Genomic DNA, 14,122 nt, shown 5'->3' on the forward strand with positions numbered 1-14,122 from the left:
TGGTTATCTTCGGGTCTTTATTTTATATATATATTTTATGTGCATATATTTGTGCGTTTGGAGAGAATGGGCGTGTAGCTATAGGCTCAGACACGTTGACATTCTCCCAAGCAGACATTCCGAACCACGCCCGTGTCTCGTCAAGGATCATTTGCGGAGTTCCACAAATTAGAAAACCTCAGTCAAATCCTAAAAATCCTCATACACGAATACATACGGGGTGTCGTTTTAAAGGTACATGATTATCTAAAAAAAAAATCGAATGTATAGCTTATTTAATCAGCTGACTGGATGTGGGCCCCCTTTATACGGTGGAGGTTCTGTTTTTTTACCCTACTTCACCACCATGGTTATAAGTGCGGGGTTGGTGCTGCCAGCTTCCCAGTAAGCATGGAACGCTGGGCCAAAGTTGGTCCATCAGTTCCGACCACGTTACAACGTCGGCTCAACGTTGTATGCTCACTGGGTAACGATGTTACCGTACCGCCTGTTTTTTTAATATTATGGTCACCCAACCAAGCCGCTATCCCGGCACCAACCTGCTTGGCTTCATTAGTTTTGGTGAGATCGAGCACATGCAAAAGGTGATCTTGGTCGCAAGACGACGGTTCGACTCGCGAAACGAATTGCCGAGTCTCGAGTCCGTCCGGCGCGCGTGGAATTTCAGGTCTTTTTATTCTCACTCCCACGCCTTGAAAGTGTCAAAAATGTCCATCTGAACAGTTGGGCGAGGCCAAGCCTGTAGCGTGACATTGTTTATAGGGGCAGCATATGCAAACTGACTCAGCCGGGGGCACGGCACACACACTCTCTCTCTTTCATCGTTAAACAAACTTTAAACAAACTTTAAGCGTTGGAAGAGGGTGGGGGGCAGAGGTCGCAAACGGGTACCCGATACCCGTACCCGTACCCTACCCGATACCCGTACCCTACCCGATACCCGGCTACCCGTACCCGGCCGGGTACGGGTACCCGTTTGCGACCCTGGTGCGGCCGGGTACGGGTGAGGAATCAAAACGCGTTCGCGACCTCTGGTGGGGGGGCCGAACCTTCAGCAGGATGTGGGGGAGTTAAGGCCACCTCCAGCCACCGCTACCATATGAGGCTGGACACTGCCACCCACCCAGCAATCGTGCGAATACATCGCAACAAAAGAAAAGTGGGCGCAACTTTGCGTTTCGTTCCCGTGTCGTAGCTGAGACGACACGGAAGAAGGCATTGCCGAAATTGAAACGTTCGTCTTAATTCCATATCGGTTAACCCCCGCAGTGTAAACAAATGAACATTGCACTTGTGTAAACATTTCACACTCTTCGGTTTTTTCGGTAAAGTCACGTTGGAAAAAAGAAATAATAAAAGATAAATAATAACAATAATAGAAGAAATAATAGAAATAAAATGATAGAAAATTATTAGAAGAAATAAAAATAAAATAATAGAAAATTATTTTATTTCTATTATTTCTTCTGTTATTTTTATTATTTTTATTTTATTATTTATTTTTTCCTACGTGACTTTACCGAAAAAAACCTAAGAGTAGGAATCCTTGCAGTCACGAAAGCTTCAAATCTAGAATAAACATTTCACGTTTGACTGTGCATTGGCACAAGTGCTGTATTGTAATCGCAATTCTCTGTTGTTAAAACCGTGTTGGCGATGGCTGCTATATAGAGATAGCCCTTCGCGAAGTAAACTGCTTTGGAAATTGCTCGATCAGGGTAAAAACATGTGCAGAAAACGAATGCAGTACATTACACTGGTCAACACATTTTTTCTGGCATAAGGTATTCCAACGGTTTTAAGGTAATTTTGGGGTGCTGATTCCAAATCTGGCATCAGTTTTTGAGATATCAAATATTGCATTTTCAATAAAAACTGCAGAAGAAAAATATTAAATAAATGTGGATATCTACATAAAATGATATTATAAACACACTATCCTAAAAATACAGCACCATATTTTAAAACTAAAGCAGTCACTGACTCGCAACAACTTGCAATCATAAGTGACAGAGTTAATTTCGGGTAAAATCAAATGAAAATGGGGTATGCCGATAGCATAAAAATGAGATGTGATAGAGCAAATCTGAGATCAGATTTGGAATCGGCACCCTGAAATTAGTCTAAAACAGCTGCAAAAGTCCAGGCCAGAAAAAAATGTGTTTGTTGTTGTTGACCAGTGTTATCCATTCAGCCCTTGAAAACTCTGAACGTTGGTTGGGGTGACGTTGGTTCAAACGGTTCCAAGCAAACATGCCAGCAAACATTGGCCCAACTCTGGCATGTTTACAAGGCTGTATCGTCTTTTAAATCTCGATGTTTGTTTATTGTAAGCCCTAAATCTCGAGCGCACGACTCTTGTGAGATGCGTTTATATTTGATGTCCCGATTGCAAGTTGCGTGCCTGTGCGTTGACACTCAACACTGAGAACAACATCTTAAGTTGTTGTTGGTTATTTTAGAACAATAAAAAAACATTGATGCAGGAACCACAAAATTACATCAACTGTTCAAGGCGACATCACGCGGGTGAAGGTTTGTCGCTCAAGAGCAGTAAGCGCATCTTCTTAAGCCGAGCAGATGCGACACGTGTATGGTGAGAATTCTATCATTTGCTGTTCATAGAAGAAAAACGCGTGTCACTCTTTCTGTTAATCGGAACGTACACGGTGATTTTGGTTTCTCTTTAGGACACGTGCATTGTGGAGACATGTGGTCGGTCTGCGTCCTTGACGGGTTCATGCGCGTTAAGTGGGATTAGGGCCACGGGTGGCAAGGAAGATGTTAAAACTTGAAGATGTTAACCACCTCGCCAGGTGTACAGGAGGTCGTGGGTTCCATCCCCACTCTCACAGCTGTCTCTGTCTCTTTCTTCATCGGTGGTCGCGTGGATTTTTGTTTTCTACCACATTTTCGAGTATTTATTTGGCTGCTGCTGCTGCTATAAAACGATCACTCCGTTGAGCCGTGATATTCGTGATTGCCAGGTCGCTTCTGAAAACGAGTTGCTTATACTTAGGTTTTTTCGGTAAAGTCACGTTGGTAAAAATAGAAATAAGTAAATAAACCTATAATAAAAATATAGAAAAAAAATAATAAATCACGATGTTATTTTTAATATTTATTTTATTTTTTTCCTACGTGACTTTACCGAAAAAAACTAAGAGTATGAACCCTTACAGTCACGAAAGCTTCAAATCTAGAAAGAGTTACTTAGCCCAGCGGCAGCGGGGCCCTTACCTTAGTACAATAATACAACTTAGTTTAGCTTAATTCTAGATGGAATAGCCGTCATCCAGCAGTGGGTAGATCATGGCCCGTGATGATACCGACGGCTGAGTGTTATAGCAGACACACTTAATCGGATTTCATTGTCGCAACTCTTATTTGTAAACATTAAAATCGTCGTAATACAACATCACACGCAGCCGTTTAAAACGACGAACGTCTGAATATTCTCGTGATCGCAGATTGTGTTTAGGCACAGACTGCTATGTGTTAAAGTCAATAAAGAATGTAAAGTAATACTCGTCCAAGTGTCCAACTTACCCAGGTGACGCTGATATTTCACACGCATGTAACTTGCACAGCCGGTCCTCGTCACGATTCACCGATTCTAGAATCGATTCCCTATCGATTCGGCTTTTCCGGTTTTTAAAATGTTCAATATTCTTTGTTAATTTTATTCTCCCAGTAACCTCGATGTAACATACAACACGCGCATTGTTTTTCTTTCTTTCTACATCGTTCAAATTACTGCAAGTTACATTCGATTCCAAACATGCTTAATCGGTAAATAAGTGGAATCGGGTTCAATAATCGATCCGAACTTTTAACGATTAGCGCGCAAAACTTCGATGCATTAATCGGGCTTCGATTTTTTTAAAGGTGATTAAATATTGAACAACCTTAGAGCAATTGGCCTTTAACACAAGTATGAACCATTCACTAAGATAGTGAACATAATTACACTTTTTAAGGCCATCCAATGATATGAGAAGGCACGATTTCCCAAAGTTTTTGCTACCATCAACCACGTTTTAGAATGTTTCTTCACCTGAGGACGGCTGCTTGCGTTGTGGCCGAAACGTCGTGAGAATTATTTTATTATTTTTTATTTTTATTATTTTATTACTTCCCTTCTACGTGACTTTACCGAAAGAACCAAGAAGACGTTTTAGAATCTTCAGCTTTTATTTTTAAAAAAAATATCTGTTGCGTATATTGTATCAAGAATCGATCCATGTCATAGCAGTTAATGCATCTGTATATATTCACTGGTTACAACCATTCATTAAGCACATTGGTTGGTATGCTGCTTTAAGTGAAAGTAAAACACTCCTGCATCGCCCACCCTTGAGGGCGTTAGGGCTGGCTATGGAACATTTCCTCGTCTTTCTCGTTGGTTCTTTCGGTAAAGTCACGTAGACATAAAAGAAAAGAAATAATAGAATATTGCAACACAAGCAACCGTCATCAGGTGTGAATTCAAGCTCGGAGAGAGACAGTGACAAACACAGAGACAAACACAGAGAAACAACGCCTCTGTGACGAGGTATTTATATAGAAATTGGGAGGGATTTGGGCAAATAAATAAGCAAGTCAATGAGAGCGAGAGGCGGAGAGAAATTGCAAGTTTGAGAAAACAAAGCTAGTAAACTTGTAGAGCGTATTCTTTAATGGATAAGTCAGAGTGTTGTTGCTACACTTAGGGGAGTGTGGCAAGGTTCGTCATGTGCTATTTTTGCTGGGCGCGTTGCAAAATGTGGCTTAGAAAAAGGGAAAGTTGATGGTGGCGCTCGAATGATGTTAACGACGACAAAAATGCACTCTCTCGCGTCAATAACACTGCCCGTTATAGATGTTTTTCTTTTAAGGCAGTGTTGGTGACAAATGAGTTGTGTTGTTGTTGACTGTGCTTGTGCACCACTTACAATGCAGCACCACCAGTGTTTACATTGTGTCCATTGTATTGAAACAAAGCATTTGGATTCTAGATTTGAAGCTTTCGTGACTGCAAGGATTCATACTCTTAGTTCTTTCGGTAAAGTCACGTAGGTAAAAAATGAAATTAAAATTAATAAAAAATAAAAACAATAAAATCACGACGTTTCGGAGGCAACACACGGAAGCTTGTGTTGCCTCCGAAACGTCGTGATTTTTTAAATTAATTTTCATTCATTTACTGGAAAAATGTTTGTCGTTTATATGGAAACTAAGGAGGAAATCTAGAATAAATAACATTTTGTTAAAAGTAATGTCCTTGGCCTCGACTCGTCTAGAAACCATTTTAAATGGACGGTACTAGATGTAGATGTTGGGCGACAGAAGGCATTAGCTTCTCTTGGTAGTAAAATGGAAGTATGAAACTGGTTTTTAAAGGGCGTGTGTGTACATTGTCCTTACAACCGCATTCACGACTTGTGCCCTAGAGGACTTTCTCTATCAAACCCTTCCACACAAAACAATGGTGATGTGTGTGTGTGTGAAGTCTGAAGGTTCATCTTTTTTTTTGTGAAGATACATTTATAAGTTTATTTTCGCTATCAAATTAAGTTTTCCAAAATAACTCTATCCTGTTCTCTATATTTTTTCTAATTTCATAATTTTGATCCCGATCTGCCTCCGAAAATTGGTTAACAACACACTAAGGTGCGCGTTGCTTACAATCAGCAGGAATGCACGACTCCCATAATGCCTTAAATTCATATCATGTGACCACCACATCGCATCTACTTTGCTCCCATCCTTGTCTTAGCCATGCAAGGTCGTGTCACGTAACATGGATGCAAGGCATGACGGAAGTTGTGCCTTCCAATTGTTTGTGAGCAGCGCACCCTTGGGTGGTGTTAATTTAATCTTTGTTTCCAGCCCAGATGCATTTTCCTGTTGTGATGTTTTTTGCAGGAATTTTAGGATTTGACCGCCAATAATTTCCATAAGTTCACAAATGTTTATGCTTTTCCAATTGTGTCCAGTCAAACATTATTTCCTACCATTTATTCGACGTGCATTTTTTTTTCTTATCTGCATCATACCTGGTGTTTGCAGTGTTATGGATTGGACAAATGGGCTACGTATGTAATTGAGGTTTTGGAAGCGAGGCTTATATGTATGTATGCAAGGCTTAATTTCATGGTTCTGTCCAGGTCGGCAACCTTTCGAAAATATACCTGGCACCCCAAATCCAGTGTTAGCACGGTTGGTTATGTACGGTGTGAAATAAGATCATCATACATACTGTATACATCCCGCAATTGCTGTGGATAAAAGCATGTGCCTACTCAAACAACCAGCGACCGCGAAAATATTCGGTGGGAAATTAATCTCTGGTTGTTGGTTGTCTGGCATGCGGGATAGACACGGGAGACGGAGAGGAGGAAGATGGGGACGATGGGGACGCGGACAGCGGCATCGTGCAGGGAGGCGGTGACATTGGGGATGGCGGCGTGGCCGGGAAACCGCCCAGGGGCAACATCCGAAAGAAGAAGTCGAAGCGAGTGCTGTCCAACAAGGCGCAGGACTTTCAGGCAATGCCAGCAATTAATGACTGGGTTTTCCCAGTTTACATGTGTTTTTTTTATAAGTGACTAACCCGATTTCCAAATCGTTTGGGAAATGAATTGGAGGAAGCAAAAAATCATTCTGAGTCATTCCAAAACACTAATGCTATTTGTAAATCGGTTTACATTTTTTTTTATTTTGTCAAATTTATCGATTTATGATGCATTGAGAGTTTTTAATTGAAATAAAACACCTGTGATGGATTGCACCCAATTTCAGTTTTTTTTATCTGCAGGCTATGATGAAAACAATACTTTAATAATAACAAAGCAGATGCCAGTAGGTAGTCGTAACATGAAAATAATCCTCAAATCTTTTGGCAATCCACTGTTGGATGTAGACCTGCCAATACCACGTCGGTCATGGGGGTTGTAGCGTACTGAAACATGCCGATGACTCTCTACTGTCGTGAGTCCTGGCTGGGGGATCACGCTCTGGTTCCTGGGTTCAAACCACAAAACACCCCATCGCCCCCACCCCCCAGCACGGGCATGCCTTCATCTAGCAGGGAATTTCTAGAGGGCTGTAATTTATTTAATATTACAAACACCCATTTAAGTTAAACAGAGAGGAACATGGCTGATTATAATTATAAAGAGGCCGTAAAAAAGCTATTATTGTCATAGTAATAGAGTCCTTACTCTTTGGTTCTTTCGGTAAAGTGACATTACCGAAATAACCAAACAGTGGATTCCTGCAGTCACGAAAGCTTCAAATCTAGATTAAGAGTCCTTTTTCGATTTAAAGCTTTCGTGACTGCAGGGATTCATCTTCTTGGTTCTTTCGGTAAAGTCACGTAGAAGGGAAATAATAAAATAATAAAAATAAAACATAATAAAATAATTTTCACGACGTTTGACAGTGTCTGTCTTCCCGACAGACCTGTTCTTCACCTGAGGACGGCTGCTTGCGTTGTGGCCGAAACGTCCTTGTTATGAAAATGTGGGAATCTCCACCACTGGCCCAAAGCTCTGACCCCATTCCTTACTTGAGCTTGACTGTATTTTGCCAATTCACACGGAAATGCAAAACGATATATGTTACGCCAGCGTGAGCGACTTGCAGCACGCCGAACATCTGGCATGCTTTTGTGAGTCGAGGGTCGCCATGATAATCCTCTTTGTCAGCCACGATCACTCAGCCGCTGGACAAAATATTCCCCGCCGCCCCCAACGTCATGCTGGGCTCACCATTTCTCACGGTCCTATTGTTTTATTTTTTAAATCAGATTCTGGAGTAGCGATTGTCGTTAAAAGAGCGAGGGTTGTGCGGTGTTACAGGTGCGTGTGCGCATCATCGAAGGGAGACAGCTGGCCGGCAATAACATCAAGCCCGTGGTGAGGGTGTCTGTCGCCGGGCAGAACAAACGGACGCGCATCAAGAAAGGGAACAACCCTTACTTCGATGAGGTGACCTCTTCACTACACTCTTTTTAAAATAGTGATTTTTGTTTGTTTTTGTTTAGCGTACTGGGAGACCGCAGTGCGAAAATAAATGTGGGAAAATAATAATAATAGTATTGATGTCCTTTATCCAGGAATGCCTCACCGAGTCTCAAGGCTTTTTCAAAAAGGGCCATGCACTTATGTTTTTTTGGTAAATTCCATTCATTACTGCTTGGGTTCATATGGGGGGAAATCTATACATACGAGGGATAACGCTCAAAACTCCCCCACACCGTTTGAATCGCTCCATTGCTGTACCGTCAACGTCTTGGCTACCTCACAACTCAAGCCTTTCAACACCTGCTATTATTCCCAGGCAGTCTCCCAATCTAATTAGTAACCAAGCTCGGCACTTGACATGTCTTAAATATTGTGGATGTATGACATTTGTGCAAGTGATAATTGTAAATTGCTTTTGACGTGTGGTAATCAATGATGTGTTTTTCACTTTTCCCAACAGACCTTTTTCTTAAACTTTCACGAATCCCCAAGAGAGCTGTTTGACGAAGTTATTAACATTCGGGTAAGATTGCTGGACAGGAGAGTCTATTGTGGTCCCATCGCAGATTGTCGGAAAAATCACACTAGTGGCAATATATACAGCCGGTTTGGCATTATTTAAGGGCGACGCTTTAAACCGGGGGTGGAGAACGTACAGCTCACAACTTCATACCACAGGGCCTGCAGTTCCTTTTCATACGACCCACAGCCAGTGGGGGCCTGCCTCTTCTAAATGGCCAACAAGGGATAATTATCCCTGACTGCAAGCATCTTGGCTGCACTAATCGGGCACTAAAAGATACGATTTTCGCTCAGGCTGCAACCGTGTTTATAATTCTGGGCCGTTCGGTCACTTCTGACACTGCATGGGCCTCTTTCAGTGGCTGACGTGACCTCAGTTGTGTGTTAATTTGTGGCTACCCAAAGGTATGCAAGCCGTATCTGGCCATCGGTAATAACAAGGTTCCCCACCCTGGCATTAAACCCACACACGTCGAGGTCTTGACAGTGGACACTGTGCTGTGGTTGTGTGTGTGTGTGACTACTCTCACCAGGCATTCAATGCCACAACCATCAGGGCGGACTCTGAAATTGGAGGCTTCAAGGTAATGCGTCACAGAACACTCACGCACACTCAGCATGGCTAAACCAACATGACCAAGCGAATAGGTGCTCATCTTACTGCTTCCTTGTATAAACACGAGCTTGGTCTGTCTGTGTGGTATAGGTTTAGTTTCATCGTCCTTGATCGATCGACTTTGTATCATTTCTCGGAGAGTAGCTTGTCCATCAGTTAAACATTGCAAATACAATGGCTTTTACTCAATGGAACCTTTAGATGTTTTGAAATCTAAAATCCACATGTCCGGACGCGAATTAATGTACTCATTTTATTTGCCTCACCCTTTTATTAGTTATTTTCCTTTTTTTACGTCTTGTTTTTATTTCAAAGGTTCACACTTCTCACAACATTTACATTTCTCGACATGTGTAATAAAATGTATATAGTGTTTATATATTTTTTTATTCATGCTAAGTCCAAAGGTTCATTGTTGTTCTAGATTTGAAGCTTTCGTGACTGCAAGGATTCATACTCTTAGTTTTTTCGGTAAAGTCACGTAGGTAAAAAAAAAAGTGATTTTTATTAATTTTAATTAAAAAAAATTACCTACGTGACTTTACCGAAAAAACTAAGAGTATGTTCATTGTTGTATTTGCAGATTGACATTGGCACAGTCTACGATGAACAAAGTAAGAACTTGAACAGATATTTATATATATATGTATATTTGTGAACCCAAAACGCCTCGGAACACGTTGCGCTTTAGGCCCCTCTGTTTATTGCATCACCCTTTCACTAGTTCCGGCCTTGTACTTAAAACGAACTCGCCTCTTACAAACAAGGCCCTATAAACAATCTGAAGAATGTTCCTGCTAAGTATTTTTTACCGTACAATAATGCCATTAAACACAAGGACTTTTGACAAATATGAGAGATCTACAATGTCATTAATTTTACACATACCAGTGGCATGGATTCGTCCAATCAACAAGAAGTGAATTGTGTGAAGCGTGTGGTCGACAGATTTCCCTTAGTTTCACTGAAGTCTCTTCCTCGGCTAATGCACCCAATTTTCATGTAGCGGTGTCATTTGACTGCATTCAGATTGGATTGTTTATGATCAAGTAGAATTTTTAGTCAACTTGTGTTGTTAAATATAGCATCATATTTTCAAGAAAAAGTAATTGACAAGAATTTAAACAAAAACATAACTGAAATGCAAAGGAAACTACTGGGACGATTCCATGGAACAGATTGTGTTCATACGGATTGTTAAATGGTGGTAATTTTCTTTGTAATTTTTGCGCCGGTTATTTGCGCCTGTGGTAAGTGTTTACAGGTGTGGTACAACTTTACCCTACACCCTCCCCTGCTGTTGTTCACTCTAATTTAAAAATCCGTCTCTGAAGGAATGTTAAGCGCAGGAGTCTCGGAACGGGGTCGGACATGACTTGTCATGCCGTCGAACCTTGCTTTACCGCATGCTCTGGTGGAGTACAGTGAGAGCCGGAGCTACGAAGAGGAGAGAGTTGTCCACACCCACTCTGAGTCTGGCTGAAACTTGTCTGTGCAGGAAAGCCTAACTTTGCCAAGTCTGGGGCTACACCCAAACCTCTCAGATACGACATATACAGCACAGGGTTATAGTTCGTATTGGCGTTGTTTTTGACAATGTGGATACTATGATCAATGATATCCCCCCCACCCCCACACATTGGTAATTGGTGGTGGCAGTGGTTGGTGTGTTGCACATTGATCTGCGACAATTCATATCATTAATGGGGACATTCTGCTGTTAATATACAGTTACTGTAAAGGCTATCTTGTTGAGGCCGTGGTGGATGTGGTTAAACCCTCAAAACGTCGGTGTTGGTAGCCAATATAATGATAATCCGCATTTATCTTTGTGGTTTGGCCACGTGGTAGTTTTATGCCAAAATCGGTGTCATTAACCCTCCACCACCCGACAACATTGTCATTTTTCCAAAGATCTTATTTACGCATGCCAATGTATTGATCAAATCCTGACCAATATAAAGCTGCTCCACCAGTGGCTTTTAAGCAGTGGTGGGCAACCTGCGGCCCGGGGTGGTGTGTGGTGTTGTGATTCGTACACAATCACAATTTCAAGATTGTGGTCCACTGAGCTGAAGGAGGGTCGCTCATGTGGCACCACTAACTCGTTTAGGTTGTCCATCACTGTTTAATTTTTTTTAAAGGCTTTTCTCGACTGAACCCTTGGCCTTTCTGTGTGTTCAGACCACGCGTTCCTGCGTAAGTGGCTGCTCCTGTCCGACCCCGAGGACTTGGCGGCTGGGGCACGTGGCTACCTCAAAGTCAGCCTCTTTGTGCTGGCCACTGGGGACGAGGCCCCGGTAAGTGTTTCTGTGCAGCGCCACGCAGGGGGCTGCCATTGCCACCGTGGGTGTCGTGGAAGCCTGCCCACCCCCCCCAAAAAAAGTGTGTTTAAAAACTATATAAGCTCTGCATGCATCCAATGTACAATGTAGGAGCATTTATGAGGGTAATTTGTGAAATTAGTATTATTATTCTCACGACTTAAAGCTTTCGTGACTGCAGGAATTCATATTTGTTGGGTCTTTCGGTAAAGTCACGTACATAGGTTCAAAGAAAATAACAAAAAACTACGACGTTTCGATCACAACACAAGCGGTCGCCATCTGTTTATAAAGGTTTAAAATGGGAATTTTTTAAATACATTTTTTTCTCTACCTCCAACAAGGTGACTTAACTGCCAATTATACTGATGACGCATTTTTTAAATGCACAGCAGTGCAAGGACACGAGGCTCCCTCACCTGTGTTGCATAATTGTAATGAAATTGGTTATAATTTTACAGTGGGACTATTCAAATGTGCGACGAAGATGGGGGGCAGACCACTAGGAACCATTCCCTAGTAGACAGATTATGACCGCTGTAGATTATTATTATTATTCATGAGTAGCAAAAATTAAGGTTAGTACAATTCTTAAAATAAGAAAACAATTATACGGGTTAAATTTCGATTTAAAGCTTTCGTGACTGCAGGGATTCATCTTCTTGGTTCTTTCGGTAAAGTCACGTAGAAGGGAAATAAATATACGCTGCCAAGCATGGTGGTGCTCATTCAGACGCTGTCTTTCAGACAGACCTGTTCTTCACCAGAGGACGGCTGCTTGCGTTGTGGCCGAAACGTCGTGAGAATTATTTTATTTTATTATGTTTCATTTTTATTATTTTATTAGTTCCCTTCTACGTGACTTTACCAAAAGAACCAAGAAGAATTATACGGTTCTCATTTAAATGTATAACAATTCAAACAAAATGAAAAATCCACAAGTAAACGGTCACGAAAGTATTTGGAATTTTCAACAGGATATTTCAGATAGTCTGTGACACTTTTAAAATGTGACTTGTAGATATAATTTCCCCATGTCAATGGAAAGATTCTCTTAATCCTAAGAATTTGTCTACGACAAGAAATTTGTGCAAAATTTGGCCAGTTGAGTTTTGTGCTCGTATGCAAAGTTTCCATTGACACACTTGTCGTGGTGTGTGTGTTTGTACGAAGAAGGGTGGGACGGTGGTTAGCTCACTGCACTGTGAACCTGGTTACTTGAGTTTGATTCCCGGCCACAGCAGCCATTTAGTGGCGAGCACTCGTTGGACCTCGTCTAGGTCAACTCAAACAAATTTATATCCGTTGTGGTGTGTATACAGTCGGCACTGGGGAGGCAGTTGGCCAGGCGTGGAAATGGCTAACATCCCTCCCACATGGGCCATGATGGCTTTCATAGGTGCTTGCCAACAGCCCGTGCTTTGCCAGACTTTTTAAGGCTGGATCTTGTGTTGTGTGTGTGTGTAAATTCCAACAATATTTAGAGAAGCCCTCTTTGGCTTAACACGGAGGGTTTGACCAGTGCGTGGCTGATCCTGTTTGAAGAAAACTTTAGCCCATGCCCTGTTTGATTTTTCAAACACCATTATTGACGTTTGTTATGCTGCACTGAGTGGCGGAGACCCGTTGGCTGCACTCAACGTCACATGCATTGGCGCGTGTGACAAAGGGAGAATTTCTCTGCGTGTTAGTTTCTGGGGAGGTTGTTTATCTCTGAGTTTTTTTTTTGTTTCACAAAGTGCACATGGGCATTGTTCCTTCTTCTCTGTGTCAGAATTTAAACTGCAATGATTTTTTCACATGGAAACCCAAGATGTCATAATTTATTTCTTTAAAAGCCTTAAAAATATTTCTCTCACCAACAGGAGTAATTTTCACAGATTGTTTTTGCGGATAATTGGATCCTTTGATAGCCGCCACCCCACGTAGACAAGAATAAGAGTATTTCACTGAAATGTATTAATTGTATTTGGTGTATATTTCAGGCTTGGCCAAGAACGTATGTTATCACAGCCCTGGAAATTTTTTTTTGCAATCAAATAAATGCAGCCACAAATAAACAAATGGCTGTTGAGAAAAGCCTCAATAATCTGCTTCTTGATCCATTTCCTCTCATAATCGTCTCCAGACATTCTCAATCCACTGTTGGATGAAGTCCTCCCAAAGCTGCCGCCATTTCCCGTGATCCTGCTACGTAAAAATCCACTAAGCTCCTGCACACCAAGGGCTGCCACTATCATTCTTGAACATCAGTCATCATCCCTTCCAGAAATTTGTCCTGCCCAAAGCCGACTAACTTTTCTTGAGTTTGAATTGTCAGTTACCGGCATGTATTCACGAATTCCATCTGCTTATCTTCCTGTCTCTCAACATAAATCTAAGCATGCATCTCTCAATACTTCTTTACTCTCCCCCCACCTTCAGCTTTAATTATTATTATTTTCCACTACCAGGCGGAAAAGAAAGTGAAGACTGAGGATGAGGAAGACATTGAAAATAATCTCCTCCGGCCGGCCGGGGTGAACCTGCGAGGGGCCGTGTTCTCTCTGCGCGTCTACCGAGCTGAGGACGTGCCACAAAGTGAGCGAGTGGGCGAGTGGGCGAGCGAGCGAACGAGCAAGCGGGCGGGCAGACGTTTTACTCGCATGTTT

General features: G+C 41.9%; 1 protein-coding gene across 2 annotated transcripts in view; it reads left to right on the top strand.

Moving 5' to 3' along the window:
* The window catches only part of LOC144931532 (myoferlin-like), an 87,645-nt gene that overhangs the window by 17,034 nt on the left and 56,489 nt on the right, over window positions 1-14,122 (top strand). For both annotated transcript variants that reach the window (XM_078855483.1, XM_078855484.1), the window contains exons 6-12: window positions 6,361-6,530; window positions 7,845-7,973; window positions 8,470-8,532; window positions 9,065-9,115; window positions 9,731-9,761; window positions 11,332-11,447; window positions 13,925-14,051. In XM_078855483.1, the coding sequence (XP_078711609.1) occupies window positions 6,361-6,530; window positions 7,845-7,973; window positions 8,470-8,532; window positions 9,065-9,115; window positions 9,731-9,761; window positions 11,332-11,447; window positions 13,925-14,051 (687 nt within the window). The remainder of the gene's footprint in view (window positions 1-6,360; window positions 6,531-7,844; window positions 7,974-8,469; window positions 8,533-9,064; window positions 9,116-9,730; window positions 9,762-11,331; window positions 11,448-13,924; window positions 14,052-14,122) is intronic.

Source organism: Lampetra fluviatilis, chromosome 4 (assembly GCF_964198595.1).
Source record: "Lampetra fluviatilis chromosome 4, kcLamFluv1.1, whole genome shotgun sequence".
Classification (NCBI taxonomy): domain Eukaryota; kingdom Metazoa; phylum Chordata; class Hyperoartia; order Petromyzontiformes; family Petromyzontidae; genus Lampetra; species Lampetra fluviatilis.